General features: G+C 56.2%; 2 protein-coding genes across 5 annotated transcripts in view; one reads left to right on the top strand and one right to left on the bottom strand.

The window, feature by feature from the left end:
* Window positions 1-1,943: 1,943 nt before the first annotated feature.
* On the top strand, window positions 1,944-15,241 carry RMC1 (regulator of MON1-CCZ1). Of its 3 annotated transcripts, none has more exons than XM_059707476.1 (20): window positions 1,944-2,245; window positions 2,703-2,779; window positions 4,716-4,800; window positions 5,604-5,660; window positions 6,583-6,669; window positions 7,297-7,437; window positions 7,660-7,763; window positions 8,190-8,279; window positions 8,361-8,466; window positions 9,376-9,489; window positions 9,710-9,746; window positions 9,966-10,019; window positions 10,267-10,395; window positions 11,038-11,144; window positions 13,083-13,202; window positions 13,497-13,574; window positions 13,860-13,964; window positions 14,043-14,111; window positions 14,181-14,406; window positions 15,051-15,241. In XM_059707476.1, the coding sequence occupies exons 1-20, from the start codon at window positions 2,144-2,146 to the stop codon at window positions 15,128-15,130; spliced, it is 1,968 nt and encodes a 655-aa protein (XP_059563459.1). In that variant the 5' UTR covers window positions 1,944-2,143; the 3' UTR covers window positions 15,131-15,241. The 3 variants fall into 3 exon arrangements, with proteins under 3 accessions (XP_059563459.1, XP_059563460.1, XP_059563458.1); XM_059707475.1 differs by having other exon boundaries at window positions 1,946-2,245; window positions 9,376-9,487; window positions 9,702-9,746; XM_059707477.1 differs by lacking the exons at window positions 11,038-11,144; window positions 15,051-15,241 and having other exon boundaries at window positions 9,376-9,487; window positions 9,702-9,746; window positions 14,181-14,346.
* Window positions 15,160-16,126, bottom strand: part of NPC1 (NPC intracellular cholesterol transporter 1) — a 37,248-nt gene continuing 36,281 nt past the window's right edge. For both annotated transcript variants that reach the window (XM_059707468.1, XM_059707469.1), the window contains exon 25: window positions 15,160-15,681. In XM_059707468.1, the coding sequence (XP_059563451.1) occupies window positions 15,602-15,681 (80 nt within the window). In that variant the 3' untranslated portion in view covers window positions 15,160-15,601. The remainder of the gene's footprint in view (window positions 15,682-16,126) is intronic.

The following is a 16,126-nucleotide window of genomic DNA, read 5'->3' as shown; positions in this document are numbered from 1 at the left end:
CCCAGCAGCTGGGCGTGGGGCAGCGCTTTCCCCGCGGCGAGCAGGAGACAGGAAGGGCAAGCCGTGCCCAGGCCCTGCAGTTTTCTGTTACAGAAACACCACCCACAACTGAGACCGTACCTCACGTAATGTCCCATTCATAAACACAACGCACACATAGGCATCATTTTACCAAATCACAACTGCAATTCGATTTAATTCTAGGGCACATCTTGGTCCCAGTATTTTATTGTTAAAACTGACGTTAAGGGCATTTCAATTTATACATTAGCTCTGACCATAACAGATACTGTTTTATGCAAAGCTTTTAAGTCACAATAAAATAGTGATGAAAAGGCAACAACTTGTCTTCTCCCGTTAGCTTTAAGTTGCATCATATTCCTCTAAAATACTTCACGCGGTAGACTACTGCTTCCTTGTCCTACTGTCGTGGTGCCCCTGCTGTCCCGCGTCCTTCCCTGAAGGGAGCCGCCCTCTGAGTCACCTTTCCAAACCTGCCGGCCCTCGGCCCTCGCCGGCCTCCAGGGCCCCAGCTCCAGGCCACAGCCCGGGCTCCGCTGCCGGACGCACCGTCTAGAGCAGCGGTTCTCAGCCTTCCTAACGCCGCGACCCTTTAACGCAGCTCCTCGGGTCTGCGACCCCCAACCACACCATTATTTTCGTGGCTACTTCATATGCGGGATGTTTTCATTGTTACACATTGAACATCATTAGAGCATCGTGATTCATCACAAAAACAGCATGTAATGATCGAGGTGTTTTCCGATCGCCTTAGGCGACCCCCGTGAAAGGGTCCTTCGACCCCCAAAGGGGTGGCGACCCACCGGTGGGGAACCGCTGCTCCAGAGGCGCCTCCGGGGATGCCAAGCAGGGCTTTGGGACTGTGTCGGCGAGGCAACCGCAGGGGGGCAGCTCACCCCCGGGGCCGAGGAGGGCCCGGGTGTACGGACCGGGCACTGCCATCCCGTGGACCCAGGGCCGCCGGCGGCCGGCTCCGGGGAGGCCCAGGCCAGCAGGGGCCGCAGGCGGTCCGGCGTCGGCCTCCCGTCCCAAAGCCGCTCTGGCGGGGCTCGCGCCTCGGCAGCACCTCCCTGACAAACCTCCGTTAAACATGGGCCAAGCCCGCCGGTGCGAGAGCCCGCCGAGTCACCATTTTACCCTTTCCCCTTTATTTAATTATAACTTTAATGGGTAGTGACAGTCTACAGAGTCTGCCCTTCGTCGGATGTTTGATCCCTTGCACCGCGCCCCCTCCAGTCCCTCTGAGGAAACGGGAACCCCACCCCGCCGCCCGGAGCCGGTCTCTGTCGCAGGCGCCTCCGGTCCGGCGACCGCAGGGTCGCTCCGCTCCGCCCAGAGGCGCGGGGCGTCCGGGGACGCTCCCGACAAAGGCCACGGAGCCTCGCTGCGCCGCCGCCGCCTTCAGCTGAGGGCCCCGGGGTCGTCCTCCTCCTACCGTCTCCCGCCCGCCTGGTCGGCTCCCGCGGCCGCAAGTGACCCGCTTGCATCTCCTGGGATGGGGATGGATAACGGGGCGAAAACCGCCTTTGTCCGGGGCAGACGTTCAGATTCTGCTTCCAGGCAACTGTCAACAGTTTGGCTCAAATAAACTCACAAAAACCGGATGCAGGTTCGAATGTTTTCTCAGGGTAACCGGTGCTGAGCACAGGGACGCCTCTCCTCAGCGCCCAGAGGCGGCTCGGGAGGCCTCGGCGCAGGGACCCAGGGCAGCCCCGCCCCAGCCTGCCCTGCGCGAACCTTCCGGAAGGGGGCGAGCCAGGCCCCGCCCATGCTGGGGAAAGCCTGGCTAGGATTGGCGGTGCCGCCACGCTCTGCGAGGCCCTGGCTTCCGGTCCCGCGGCCCCGCCTCCATCGCCGCCGGGAGCCGCCCTGGGACCCGCCCGCGCGGAAAGGGGGAGGGGCCTCTTGCGCGGAGGGCTCCACTGGGGTCGGGCGGCCGTCGCCGGCTTAAACGCCAGGGCCGAGGGTCACGTGGGCGGGCGTGGGGGCGTGACACCCGGAAGCGGCCGCCGGATCGCCCCCACCGCCGCCCGGCCGGACCCAGAGCCTTCCTGGGTGCCGCTCGCCCTGCCCCGCGCTGGCTGCCGCCCCCGCGCCCCCCGGCCCCCCGGCGCCGCCCGCCATGGGCGAGGAGGACTACTACCTGGAGCTGTGCGAGCGGCCGGTGCACTTCGAGAAGGCGAACCCCGTCAACTGCGTCTTCTTCGACGAGGCCAACAAACAGGTGGGAGCCGGCCCGCACCCTCCTCCCAGCACGGCCTGGACCCGGGGCCACGGCCGCCCGCGCGCCCGGCGGGGTGCCGGGACCAGCCGGGCCTCCGCCCGCGCCTTCCTGTCGGGGCAGGACCAGCCTCCTCCGGCCGGGCTCCCCCCGCCCTTGGGCCGCGAGTCCCGCGCTGAGAACCCCGTTATCCCGGGAATTTCGGGGGGGTGGGGGGGCAGAACAGGCTGCTTACGCGGCGCCTCCCAGACCGGATGAGAACGCGGGGGGCCCGGGCCCGGGCCGTCTGCGCCGTTTGGGGTGGTAACCGTTTTGGCGTCTCCCCTCGTTTCTTAAAATTCACGTGAGCACCGGGCATCCGGGATGGGCGCGCCGCTGCCGGGTCGGCGGCACCGGGGCTGGGGTCGCTGTGGGCCGGGACAGTGCCCTCGCCGTTAAGGCTGCTTCTCTTCGCTCGCAGGTGTTCGCGGTGCGATCTGGCGGAGCCACGGGGGTGGTGGTGAAGGGCCCGGATGACCGGAACCCCATCTCCTTCAGGTAAAGTATTAACCTGTGCAGAGTAAGGCCGGCGTGCACATGGCGCTCTGCTTCTCATTCGGGAGGTGCCCACAGGTCCCCTGCCTCCCGTCAGAGCGCTGAAGCCGCGCGTGCCCACCTGTGCCCGCAGGGAGCGGACCGGGCACGCGGACACCGTGTCCCAGCGACGTGAGGTGCTGGAGGGAGGAGCTCCCCTTGATTGGGAACCGGGTCCTCCCCAGGAGGGCGCCCGCTTCCTGGCGCTGGAAGCCGCAGGTCCCTGCGCTGTTGGCTGCCGTGTCCTTTCCTGACGGGGACCTGCCGTCCTCCGGTCTTTGCAGAGTCTGGAAGGTGGAGGGGCCCCTGGTCGGGGTTTTTGGTAAAAACGTGTGTTAAGAAAACCAGCCCCGACTGTGCTTACGGCGACCGGCGGGCCCCCCTGACGCAGCTGAGCCGGGTCGCGAGGAAGAGCAGCTCCGTTCGTTCAGAGCGCAGTGCTGGTGACGCCCTGGTCGCCTGCTCCGCGGTCACAGAGGAACATGCACCGGAGCCCTCGGTTCGCGGGCCTGTAGGACAGGAGACCTTTCTGAGGTGGAAAGTGAATCCCGCGGGCGGCGCCCGTGCGAGGCGTCAGGCACGGGAAGGCTCTGGATCGCCGGGCGCCCTTCTGCAGAGGCGTGGAGAGTGAGGGGCACACGCTTCCCGGGCAAGTGCTGTGCCCAGAGCGTGGGCGCCGGAGGGGCAGCATTGATGGTGGGGCAGGAGGGGAACGCCTCAGAGGGGAGGGAGGCGAGGGCTGGGACGGGATGGTTCTGGGGGGGAAGGGAGGAGGCGGCTTCCGATGGAGAGAACCCCACGGGCAGGGGCGAGCGAGCACGGGGCGGGGACTCCAGGTCTGTGACTGACGCCCATGTGTCCCTGCGGGAAGGGGAGGCGGAGGCAGGGTCAGCTTGAACCTGACTGTTCTGCTGCGGAATCAGGGCTTTACCTGGTTCCTGAAGAGGTGAGGTGGTCAGTGTTTGGAAAGACCACGCTGGTCGGAGCCTTGACACTGGATTAGTTGGGAGCCTGCCCGTCGGGGGAGAGGATGCCGGGCCTGGGCCAGCGTGGTGCAGACCACACTGAGGGCAGTGGAGACTGGTATCGCAAAGGCCCTCGGCAGCAAAATAAGAGTGAGCCCTGAGGGCCCAGATTTGGGGGCTCAGTAGTGTTTGCGGGGGAAGATACTGAATTTACCCTCTTTCAAAAACATGGTATTTTTTGTGACTAGCCTTACTGTGGTGTAATTATTAACGGAACATATTTAACAGCCATTGATGAGTTTTGACGTGTGTGCACCGTGAAACCATCACCATAATCGAGGGAATGAGCACCCACCCGTACCCCAGCTTCCACACCCTCCGTCAGCCCCTCTAGATTTCCCTTTGTTGGAGGTGGTTGTGAGGCTTCTGGGCGGGGCTGCTTGAGACCCCGGGGAGGGGGTGGGAAGCTTGGTTCAGACGCTTTGCTGTCCCAGCTGGAGAGAGAGCCGTCATCTGTGGAGGTGCCTGTGGGCATCGGAATAGCCCCCCAGGCCGCGCCTTAGAGCTCAGATCAGTGGGTTGTAGTGTGTTTGCTGGCGGAGGCCTTGCCTTCCCTTTGTAGAAATGAAACGTCTGTGAAGTGTCACACAGTGACGTGCAACAACACAAGGTATTCCTGCGTGTGCCTTGCTTATCCCTGTATTTGGATCAAGTAATTTTCTGGTGAAAGTGCAGGTGCTCCCCATTTTCCTGCCGCTCGTTGCTCCTGGATTTGGTTTTCTGAAAAGAGGTACTACTGATAGCATCAGAAACATAAGTTTAATTTTAAACTAAGATTTGCTGCTTCCTGAATATTTAATTTTTCTTCTCACAAATGATAGAACCTGGAGTTCAGTTATTAAATGGAACTCTTAGCGTACTCTTTCTCCTTACAGAATGGAAGACAAAGGAGAAGTGAAATGCATTAAGTTTTCCTTAGAAAACAAGATACTAGCTGTCCAGAGGACCTCAAAGGCTGTGGTAAGACATCCCTCTAAATATGGCATAAAGAAAGCATTTTAGAAGGGTATTTGAATTGCAGGCTTCCAGTGTTAAAGGAGCCGCTTGTTATTTTAAAGCCATGAAAGCTGTAACTGTGGAGCACTCCTGTATCAGCCTTGGGAGTTCTTGAAGAAAGATGTGAATGGATAAATACTGGTGATCTTAGTTTGTCCATTTTGATTTAAAAAACTAATTTGAACCTCAGGCATCTTTTGTATGGATTAATAGCTAGCATAGATTGCGCGAGGTATAATTTTGGCTACTTTGTGAATTACCCTGTAAACTGGAGTAACTCCATTAAGTCACTTCTCTTATCTTTGCATGCTTGATCTAATGGGAACAGGTATTCATAGTTGGAGCAGTCTGTTGGCATTTTAGCCTTTATAAATATTCATCATCACATTTGCAAAGTAGAGAAAAAACTGTTGATAAAGAGGCAGCACCCTCATTCCTTCCATCAGTATTAATTGCTAAAAGTTTTGGAAAGCCTCTTGTGCAATGTAGAGCAGCACAGTTCTCTGAAATCAACCATTTGAATTAATTTTCAAAATCAGTTTCTAAACCCTCACTGAATATTTGGATTAACTTTTTTAAAAAATTGAATTGTTAGCCAGCTGCTGTTGAGACAGATTGTTGAAATTAGTCTTTTTATTTTTCCTGTCTTTGGGTTTTTTTGTTTTTTTTCTAATCACTTTTTAAATGTATTTATCTTTTTCTTTTGTCTGTTGTGTACTAAAGTAGGTTGCTGCCTGATCCAAATTTATCCTTGTGTTTCTTTCTAGGAGTTTTCTAATTTTATCCCGGATAGTTCTCAGTTAGAATACACTCAAGAGTGCAAGGTACGGGCCGCGTCCTTTCCCCTCTGGTCTGTGTTCGGCTGGGGGGCTGGTAGCTGAGTGCAGACGGGAGGGGAAGTGCTTGTGCTGAGAGGTGCTGCCTGTGGGCTCCGTGACCTGGACAAGCTGTGAGCCTGTTTCTTCATCTGAAGACAGAGCTGGAGGATGACCTGGGTGGTGGGTGGCGCTACTCCTGCTGCCCGGCCCTCTCTGGGCGACAGACCTGAGCCGCCTCTTTGGAGGTTTGCAGAAGAGGAGGTTTTTCCTTTATTGGTGATGTTTTCTTCCTCCGTCTGACCTTGTCATGCCCCCTTTCTTCTCTTTGGTGTAGATTCTAGCCCATGTTCATCAGACTTGCTGGGTGTAATAAATGAGGCTGCAGCAGGCGCCGCTCAGATGGCAGGGTGGCCCTGGAGACTGGCAGGAGTTGCCAGTGGAAGGGGTGGCTCTCGGCATCTCTGTAGTGTGTTTGCTAATGGAGGTGAGGGTAGGCTCCTCAACGAGGAGAGAAACATCGCCAAGTAGCTGCCCCTTCACAGGCTTCCGCCCCACCCCCCCAGCAGCCACGTGCGGGCCTAGGCTGCCTGCCCTCCGGCCCGGGCCCTGGTTCACCAAGGGAGTCGGGCTGTGGCTCCAGCTGCAACCCCACCTGGGTCAACACTCAGTGAGAACCTCTAGGCCTTTATACTTTGACAAGCTGTGTGACCAAGAGAGGTCAGCTGTCCTCTGGCCCTAACGGGAGGAGCTGAGCGCTGAGGGCTGGTTTGTTACCTTGCTGCTTCTCCTCCTGATCTGCTGACTCGGGCACTTCCGTGGGTGTTCCAGGTGAAAATCCGGGGTCACTGTATTGAAAAGAAGGCTCAATTTGTTACCAGTAGCTTTCGTTAAAGAGCAATACAGGGTATTCTACGTTTTTTCTTTTCAGACCAAGAATGCCAGCATACTAGGGTTCTGCTGGACCAGTTCCACGGAGATCGTCTTCATCACAGACCAGGGAATCGAGTTTTACCAGGTATCTGTGCGTCACTGCTGCTTGAGGGAGGTCTGCAGGAGCAGCTTGGCAGTGTGTGAATTCAGCACTAAATAGACTGTTTGAGATTCCAGAACGTTAATCTGTTGACTGGGCTTTTTTCTAATTATAAGTAACATGCTTTTTATGAAATGTTCAAACATTACTGAGATAGAGTATATGGAAAGTAACAGTTCCCTATAGTCTCTAGAACACACCTGTTAGGAAAAGGGCACCACTCCCCGTGGGGGGCATGGCGTTCAGCCGATGCTGCAGGCGGGTGGCTGATGGGCGCCCGGCTGGGGTCCGTTTGCTCGTTTCCATGGTGAGGGAAGGTCGCTGCTGCTGGCTCTGGTGGCTGGTGCCTGAGAAGGTGAGGCTCGGCGCTGGGTCGTGCAGGGGAGTGGCTGCCCAGGCCGTGACTGTGTGGCTGAGCTCACTTCCCCTCAGGGTTGTGGGCAGTCAGTGAGCCGGGGTCTGTACAGCACTAAGCACCGGATCCATGCCTGGAAGCTGTCGTAGCTAAAAATAGTACTTTCCCATTTAAGTTACTGTTTTTATTACTTTTTAACTTACAGTCTGCTGACACTTGGCTGCTCTTTAATGAAGGCTGTCTCGCACTCGCCTCAGGTGTTGCCGGAGAAGCGGAGCCTGAAGCTCCTGAAGAGCCAGAGCCTGAACGTGAACTGGTACCTGCACTGCCCCGAGAGCTCCGTCATCCTGCTCTCCACCACCGTCCTGGGCAGCGTGCTGCAGCCCTTCCACTTCCGGGTGAGGGCAGCCTCTGCAGCGGTACCCCCGACCCTGAGTGCCCCCTGCAGTACTTCAAGGGCGAGCACTCCAACACTAACCGTGCCTCGTCCGACCCCCCTCCAGGGGTGGCTCATTCTGGGGGGACAGACCGGGAGTGCGTTCTGTGCCCTCGGTGACGGTAGGTAGGGAACACAAAACATCAAGGGTCAACACACTTCCTAACACTTTCTTTCCCCACAGGCTGGCACTATGACAAAGCTGCCCAAGTTTGAGATTGAGTTACCAGCGGCGCCCAAGTCCACTAAACTGAGCCTTTCTGAGAGAGACATTGCCATGGCAACCATGTATGTTTGTCTCTTGAGAGACTTCCTTTTGTAATTGCTTTTGGTGATGCAGCTACTAGAAGTGCGTTACAAATACTCAGGTGGTCATGGACCAACAAGGACTTCCCTTCCCTATTAGTGCCGGGGCCTGTGACCGCAGAGCTTACCAATGCCGTCGTCTTGGCCTGCATTTAGATTTTGTTGGCTTCGAGGTCTGAGGAAAGTCCTCTCGCCGTCTAATCTGATAAAATGAGAACGTTGGACCAGCTCACACCCCTCCCCCTTCACTCTGTAATAGCCGTTTTGTTCTTGACGCGTGCCAGCGTGTTGTTGGCCGCAAAGTATTCCATGAAGGACTGTTTGATGACTTACTGGACTAGAGCCGCAGACTCAGCACTGAGGATGGAGGGTTTCTCACAGCACACGTGACTGTCTGTTCTCTCACAGCTACGGGCAGCTGTACGTCCTCTTCCTGCGGCACCACTCGCGGGCCTCCAGCAGCGCGGGAGCCGAGGTGGTGCTGTATCATCTGCCCCGGTACGCGCTCGCGCTGCTCCTCTCCCAGGGGACGTGGGAGGTGAAGCTTGTCGACCCCTTGTGACCTCTCTGTCCCCACAGAGAAGGCGCCTGTAAGAAGACGCACATCCTGAAGCTGGGCCGCACGGGGAAGTTCGCCCTCAACGTGGTGGACAACCTGGTGGCCGTGCACCATCAGGACACGGAGGTGGGGCCGTGGGGTCAGGGCTGCGTGGTACGCGTTGGGGTGCTCAAAAGAGTTGTGAAAGTGAACAAGCCGCCTGAACACAGACGAGAAAGTGCTTTCTATGCTAAAGGTTTTTAGGTAGTTTAGAAGAAACAGTGATTCCGTGTCATTAAGAATAATTAAAAACTCTTTCAGAAAATAGCACCTGAGGAGAGTGACTTTGGAACAACTGTCTCAGCTGTGTTCACTGCAGACCCTCTGCTACGTGTCTCCCTGTAGGTCCTTTGTGAGCAGGGACGAGCACGGTTTGAGGCCGTGTGGCCCAAGAGAAAGAGGTGGGATGGGTCCTGCTCTTTCTGTGCCACTAGCGGGCGTCTCCCAGGCCTCCTGGAGGTGCCACCGTGGCTCTAATGAGTTGGGACTGAAAGATCTTCTAATGCCCCTTAGCGGGAGCTTGTCAGCCCTGTCAGGACTCTCTGTGAGGGAGATGGAAATGGGAAGGACAGTGGTAATGTCAGAGCACATTCTTCCTGGGAGAAGAACTAGGGATGGGATGCAAACACAGACTTTGTATATGTGCTGCCGAAGCGAGCACGCAAACACAGACTTTGTAAAATATATATATTTTTTATTGACTTCAGAGAGGAAGGGAGGGAGGGGAGAGAGAAACATCAGTGATGAGAGAAACATCGATTGGCTGCCTCCTGCACTCCCCACATTGGGGATCAAGTCCACAACCTGGGCCTGTGCCCTGACCAGGAATTGAACCTCAACCTCCTGGTTCATAGGTGGGCGAGCCACTGAGCCACGCCGGCCGGGCTAAACACAGGCTCTTTAAATGGATCTGAAATAGCAAGATAGGAGGTCATGAAAGGGTTAACTGCTGTGGTCTGTCTGGGCATTACAGTCTGTTCTTTTTCTGCACTTCAGACATCAGTAATATTTGACATCAAGTTACGGGGAGAGTTTGATGGCACCGTTACCTTCCATCACCCCGTGCTTCCTGCTCGATCCATTCAGCCCTATCAGATCCCCGTGGCAGGTAAAGGGAGGCACCATGTCGGTGGGGGCCACGTTAGGGTGCAGTGGCGAGCCTGTGCAGAGGGTCCCAGATCTGTTTGCTTTCGTGAAGACGTTTTCTGGGCTTGTTCTCGACCTCCACTTCCTCTTCGCGTCACTACAGTTGCTGCAGGCTTTTAGAAGTGGTGCACGTCGAGTATGTGTTGGCCGCACACTTACATTTTCTCCATGTGTAGGTCCTGCTCCTGTGACCAGCCAGTCTCCGGTCCCGTGTAAGCTCTGTATCCTTGACAGAGGCGCTGGCGCTGTGCAGGGAGCTCCTCCCACTACCCTCCTGTCCGGGAGGGAATGACGTTTCAGGAACCGAAATGGGGAGGTTTCCTACCAGGAGGGACGGGCACTTGGCGTAGCCTCAGCCAGCGGGTCAGGGCGGGTTCGATCAGAGCGGGTTTGCCTTTCGCTTCCATCTTTTCGGGGCTAGAATTTCCGATAGCCTGCAGACTCCTCGTCCTGGATCGTCTTTCAGCCGGACATCATCATCAGCGCAAGCCAAGGTGGGTCAGGGGGAGAGTGCCTGTTGCCCTGTATTTGGGGAGATGCAGCTTGAACATAGAGGGCGCGTGGTTGCCAGGTGTCTCCTGGGCACGCCGTAGTTTGGCTGCCAGTCCTGTTGTCAGCATGTCCTGCATGTCCTAGACTGGGCTTCGGTTTGTGAGAAAAAGCCGTCGACTGCTGTGCAGGACTTTTGGGTTTTGGTTCTGGTTTGCGTCATACAATGACATCGCTGCCTCTCGAACCCAGGTTACCTCTGGAACCTGCAGGTGAAGCTGCAGCCCATCGTCAACCTCCTGCCAGACAAAGGACGCCTGATGGACTTTCTCCTCCAGAGAAAGGAGTGCAAGATGGTCATCCTGGCCGTCTGCTCCCAGAGTAAGGGGGGCTCCTTCCTGTCGTCCGAGTCCAGCCCGTGCTGCCCCACCTTCCCAGGCCTGTCTGCAGCCTGTGGCCCACTCTTCACTTGAAGGGTGGGTGACTCATACCCCCCGGAAAGGCTGCTAAATAGAAAAAGGACTTGTAGTGCCTGGCTGGTGTGGCTCAGTGGTTGAGCGTCAACCTATGAGCCAGGAGGTCACAGTTGGACTCCCTGTCAGGGGGCTGCCTCCCAGTCAGTGATATTTCTGTCTCTCTCTCTAAAATCAGTGGATGGATGTCGTGTGGGAACTTGGGTAGAAAGACCACATAGTAAACCGGATGGTTTCAGATGAAAGCGAGTCTGAGCCTGGGCGCACGTGGGGGTCGCGGCTCCCGCCCCTCCTTTTAAAGCAAACATTGTTCAGAATCCAAGTCTCTGCCTCAACATCTACATTGAGAATCTCACTGATACGGTCGCAGCTCCTCTCTCCAGGAGCCAGAAAGGGCCCGTGAGCTCCAGGCTTCAGGTCTCCACGCCGGACGCTCCTCTGGGTGCCCTTAAGGCACATGTGTGCTGCTGGCCTGGGAGGGAGTTCTGCTGCCCTGGCAGCGTGCGCTGCAGGCGGAGCTGGCTGACCTGTGCACACTGATTCTTCCCAGTGCTGAGCGGGTCAGACAGAGCGGCCCTGCCCGTGGTAGCCACTGTCTTCGACAAGCTCAACCAGGAGTACAAGAGGTACCTGGACGCCGAGCAGAGCTACGCGGTGGTGAGTGACGGGCGCTGTGCTGGAGGCTCCTCCGCCCCCACCTGGTAGTTGTGACTTTGGGGCAGAAATGGCAGTACACTCGGCACCCGGCATCCCGTTGGCGGGAGGCTCCATCTCCCTCAATGCCTCCCCCTCTTCTGTGTTAATCTGTTGGATCTTAGATGTAGATAGATCCTTGGTCTTCTATTTTTAAAAAAAATATATTTTATTGATTTTTTTACAGAGAGGAAGGGAGAGGTGTAGAGAGTTAGAAACATCAATGAGAGAGAAACATCGATCAGCTGCCTCCTGCACACCCCCTACTGGGGATGTGCCCACAACCGAGGTACATGCCCTTGACCGGAATCGAACCCTGGACCCTTTAGTCTGCAGGCTGACGCTCTATGCACTGAGCCAAACCAGTCAGGGCATTGGTCTTCTATTTTATAAATAAACTTGGTTTCGTCTTGACATTACTTTTTTTTTTTTTAATATATTTTACTGATTTTTTACAGAGAGGAAGGGAGAGGGATAGTCAGAAACATCGATGAGAAAGAAACATCAATCAGCTGCCCCCCGCACACCCCCCACCGGGGATGCGCCCACAACCAAGGCACATGCCCTTGACCAGAATCGAACCTGGGACCCTTGAGTACGTAGGCCAACGCTCTATCCACTGAGCCAAACCGGTCAGGGCCGTCTTGGCATTACTTTTTTATACATGTTTCTACCAGGCCAGAGCCTAGTCTTAGTTAATTAAAAGTAGAATCGGTTGCCATGTCTTTTTTCCCTCTCCTACATAACGTTAGTGCACCCTGTCTTCTGAAGCCAGAAAGAAAAGGGGTTAGGATAGTGCAATGAGTGATTTCACTTAAAGGACCTCGTTAGTCCTCAAGCTGAAAATGGAAAGTTCTGAGCAGTAACAGAAAGGCCAGCACCCCCCCACACACACACACACCCCCTTCAGTGACTCCAGGACAACAGGATGGCAGGCACTGCAGTGGCCGGGGCTCAGAGCTGTGGGCCCTGCCCGTCAGACACGGTTCCGCAAGGTGGGGAGGCTGAGCTCGTCTCGCTCCTTCCCTCGGTCCTGCTGCTCTGTGGGTGTCGGCTGTCTGGTGGCAGTTTGTGTGCGTCCTGCTCTGTGGCTCTTGGCTTCCTAAGCGCTGGCTGGTGGAGTGTGGTCCGTCTGCAGCCCTGCAGCGCCTGGCACTGCTGAGCACTCTGGGCTCTCGGGCACCGCCCAGCTCCTGCCTCAGGGTGGGCACTGGTCTCGGGCTTTAGAAGTTAGGAGACACCCTCACAGGTTTGGCTCAGCGGATAGAGCATCAGCCTGTGGACTGAGGGCCCAGGGTTCAATTCCGGTCAAAGGCACATGCCCTGGTTGTGGGCTCAATCCCCAGCAGGGTGCAACAGGAGGCAGTGATCAGTGATTCTCTCATCGTTGATGTTTCTCTCTCTCCCTTTCCCTTCCTCTCCGGAGTTAGGCGATGGAGTCGATCTCGGAGCTTTCCGAGGCAGCAGTAGTTGGGGAGCCTTACTTATTCAAAGTCTAGGCATAGGCTCATGACACAAGTGTGTCCTTTAAGATTAAGGCTTCATAAAGCACAGGTGCCATTTCACTTTTATTAGATAACAAGGGCAGGTCGACGGTGATGGAGAAAATTAGGGAGTCGGTACGGGGTTAATAACAGGATGCTGGCCCTTAAGAGAAGACGACGCTTATGCTGCTGGCTCCATCCTCCGTGAACATGGGTTTTGTCACGATGACCAACTGACTTGTTTCTAGAATAGACTCTGCCCAGAGAGCACAGGAAGCGGCTCCGTCCAAGCTGTGACCTGTGTCCCCCTGCTCAGGCTTGAGGCTCACAGCATCTAGGAGTTCCGTCTTTTTTGGATTAACTGCAAACGCCCGTTACCTGGAGGTGGTGACGGTGACACCTGTAATGTGTTGCGTAGGCGGCGGAAGCTGGGCAGAGCCGGTGCAGCCCGCTCCTCCGCAGGCCGGTGCGGACCCAGGCCGTGATCGACCAGTCCGACATGTACACCCACGTGCTGTCGGCACTGACGGAGAAGAAGGTGAGTGACTGCCGTCAGCTGCTCTGGACAAAGGCTCTCAGAACAGATCCTTGGAAGGGACTTGAGGGAAACTAGGACTCAGAATAGCTGGTTATTCTGGTGAGGACCTATGCTGGTAGTTTGGCCTCTGACACTCAGGACTAAACATGTTCTTGATGAGGGAGGGTCTGAGGGGGTTTGTGCAAAAACAGCCACACAGCCCTGGGCCAGTTTAATAGGGGAAAGGGGCAGGAATAAAGGAGGAATTCCGTGGGAGCTCCTGCAGCTCCTAAGACCACCTTTGCTTTCTCCCAGGAGACGCCCCCCAAGTTTGTGGTCGCCGTGCTGATGGAGTACATTCGCTCGCTCAACCAGTTCCAGGTTCCAGTGCAGGTACCTCCGGGCAGCATGGGGTCCGGGTGAGAGGAGCAGGGCTCTCTAAGGCAGCAGCACTGTCCCTATCCTGAGTACGATGCCGTCTATGTGCTAAGGGCCTGCTGTCCTGACCCGGCGTCCGAGCCATTTCCTGACCCGCCACGTGGTGCTGCGTCAGGATGAGCCCAGTCATAAGAGGCTGGGCTCTTCCCCGCACATGGGCCCCTTCTAATGACGGGAGCTCATCAGTTAGAGCAGCTGCAGCCCCGCCACACCTGAGCCCTGTCCCCTTGTCTGCCGTAGCACTACCTGCACGAGCTCGTCATCAAGACGCTGGTCCAGCACAACCTGTTCTACACGCTGCACCAGCTCCTGCAGTACCACGTGCTCAGCGACTCCAAGCCTCTGGTGGGTGCCGCCAGGGTTACTCTGTCGTGAACAGCGTCCAGCACCTTGTGCTGAATAGGCCGGAAACCTGTCTTTCAGGCGTGTCTGCTGTTATCCCTGGAGAGCTTCTACCCTCCTGCTCACCAGCTGTCGCTGGATATGTTGAAGGTAAGGTGCGTCCATGTTTCTGGGGCGTACGCGTCTGCTGTGCTGGCACTCACTTGGGCCTCTCTCCAGCGCCTCTCCACCGCGAACGATGAGATCGTGGAAGTCCTGCTGTCCAAGCACCAGGTGCTGGCCGCCTTGCGGTTCCTCCGGGGCGTGGGGGGCCACGACAGCGTCTCTGCACGCAAGTTCCTAGATGCTGCGAAGCAGACCGAAGACCGCATGCTCTTCTACACCATCTTCCGCTTCTTCGAGCAGCGGAACCAGCGCTTACGGGGGAACCCCAGTTTCACCCCAGGTAAGAAGGCGCAGCCGTGAGTCGGCCTGGGCAGCTGCAGGCTCCTGGCAGGGCGACCCCGGCAGCGGGTGGGCCAGGAGCCCTCGGTTAGAACTCCCGAGTTCGGTTTTAAACAGTCACAACAGCCAGTCTGGCCCTCAGCCCGTCATTCAGAGTGGAGTGAACTCCGTGTGCCCAGGGACCTAACTGATCCGGAACTTGAAGTGTTTGGGGAGACGCAGATGCAGGCCGATTCAGGGTCTGAGCCAGCTCAGGTCTGACAGGTGCTCTTGGACAGGAACCTGTGCCTGAGGGTTTAAAGGGGCCTGGGGCTTATTAATGTTTCTGGGTCAGGCAGGAAACATGGGCAAGTCATCTGAGGTCCAGAAGCATGAGATCCAAGGGTGGGGAGGAACAGGCAACTTTACTTCAGGTCTCCCAGCTCTGCCTCGCTCAGAGTCAGGGCACTGGGACCACGACAGGTTAGCCCCCACCGCGGGTTGCTGGGGGCTGTGAGGTCCCTGACCAGGTCTCTGCAAAGGCGTGAGCTATGAAAATGGAAAGGACAGTCCAGAAGCTGAGGGACAGAGTGCTTATGGGAGAGAGGAAGTTAGACCCAGCACCTGGGAGCGGCTGTGCTCACCTGCTTCCCTCTGTGCCCCCAGGAGAACACTGCGAGGAACACGTGGCTTTTTTCAAACAGGTTTTTGGAGACCAAGCTCTCATGAGGCCTACGACGCTCTGAAATCACACGCTTGTTTTTATATATAAAAATATGTATAAAGTTAATTTATTGCATTAATAAAGCTCTTTAAACTACAAAATACTATAATAAAGTACCTGCAACATCCTCAAATGTTACCAAAAATGCGGTGGAGTTTGTGTGGTGGCTCACTCCTCAAAAAGGAGCAGCATTGCACTGATTGGCCTTCAGGACGGCCAGGGAGCCCAGCGCCTCCACAGCGTCCGGTGTCAACCTTCCCTCGCTGAGAGTCGGGTTTCATGCCGGGAGAACTGGAGACGCGTCCAGGGCTGCCTCCAGGGTTAGTAACACATTCCTGAGTGGACAGGCGCGTGGCCAGAGCGGCTGCTGTCAGATCCATCGCCCGAGTCTGGTGACGTCCAGTGTTCAGCTTAACCCGACAAGGCAGCTCCTTCCACCAGGGAACTGACCGACCCGCAGACACAGTTCCAAGTCCCCAGGCCCCGTGAGGGGCTAGAAATTGAGCTGCTCTCTCTCTGTGCCTCTGTGTCGCTGCTGCGTGGCCAGGCTTTTGGCTTTATTGACGGATGGTCCTGGGAAGGAGAGAGCTGTGTCATTTCTTTAGGAGGTTTCTCCATCTACCTCAATGCTTCCGCTTGGGTAAAAAGCTATCAATCGGGTCGGGAACCTTTCTCTGCCAGGGGCCATTTGGATATTTGTAACATCATTTGTGGGTCGTACAAAATTATCAACTTAAAAATTAGCATTTAAATGTATATTTTTATTTCGGAGAGGGAGGGAGAGAAGCATCAATCTACTAGGGATCAAGCCCACAACCCAGGCATGTGCCCTGACTGGGAGTTAACTGTGATCTCCTGGTTCATAGGTTGATGCTCAACCACTGAGCCATGCTGGTCAGCTTGGTCAAACGATTAACTTGCCCCTAATGCCTTGGCAGAGCCAGACCAAATGACTGCACGGGCCTCATACGGCCCTCGTGCCCGACGTTCCCCATCCCTGCTATCAGTCAAGCAAATC

This window comes from Myotis daubentonii, chromosome 8 (assembly GCF_963259705.1).
Source record: "Myotis daubentonii chromosome 8, mMyoDau2.1, whole genome shotgun sequence".
NCBI classification, from domain to species: domain Eukaryota; kingdom Metazoa; phylum Chordata; class Mammalia; order Chiroptera; family Vespertilionidae; genus Myotis; species Myotis daubentonii.
This window is presented reverse-complemented; position numbering and strand designations above follow the sequence as displayed.

What these genes read in the sequence shown, in the direction of transcription:
- RMC1 (XM_059707475.1), top strand. Translation starts at nt 2,144, where the DNA reads ATGGGCGAGGAGGACTACTACCTGGAGCTGTGCGAGCGGCCGGTGCAC. An exon ending in TGCAGCCCTTCCACTTCCGG is followed by an intron (nt 7,438 to 7,659) that starts GTGAGGGCAGCC and finishes CTTTCCCCACAG; the next exon opens with GCTGGCACTATGACAAAGCT. An exon ending in TGTCGCTGGATATGTTGAAG is followed by an intron (nt 14,112 to 14,180) that starts GTAAGGTGCGTC and finishes GCCTCTCTCCAG; the next exon opens with CGCCTCTCCACCGCGAACGA.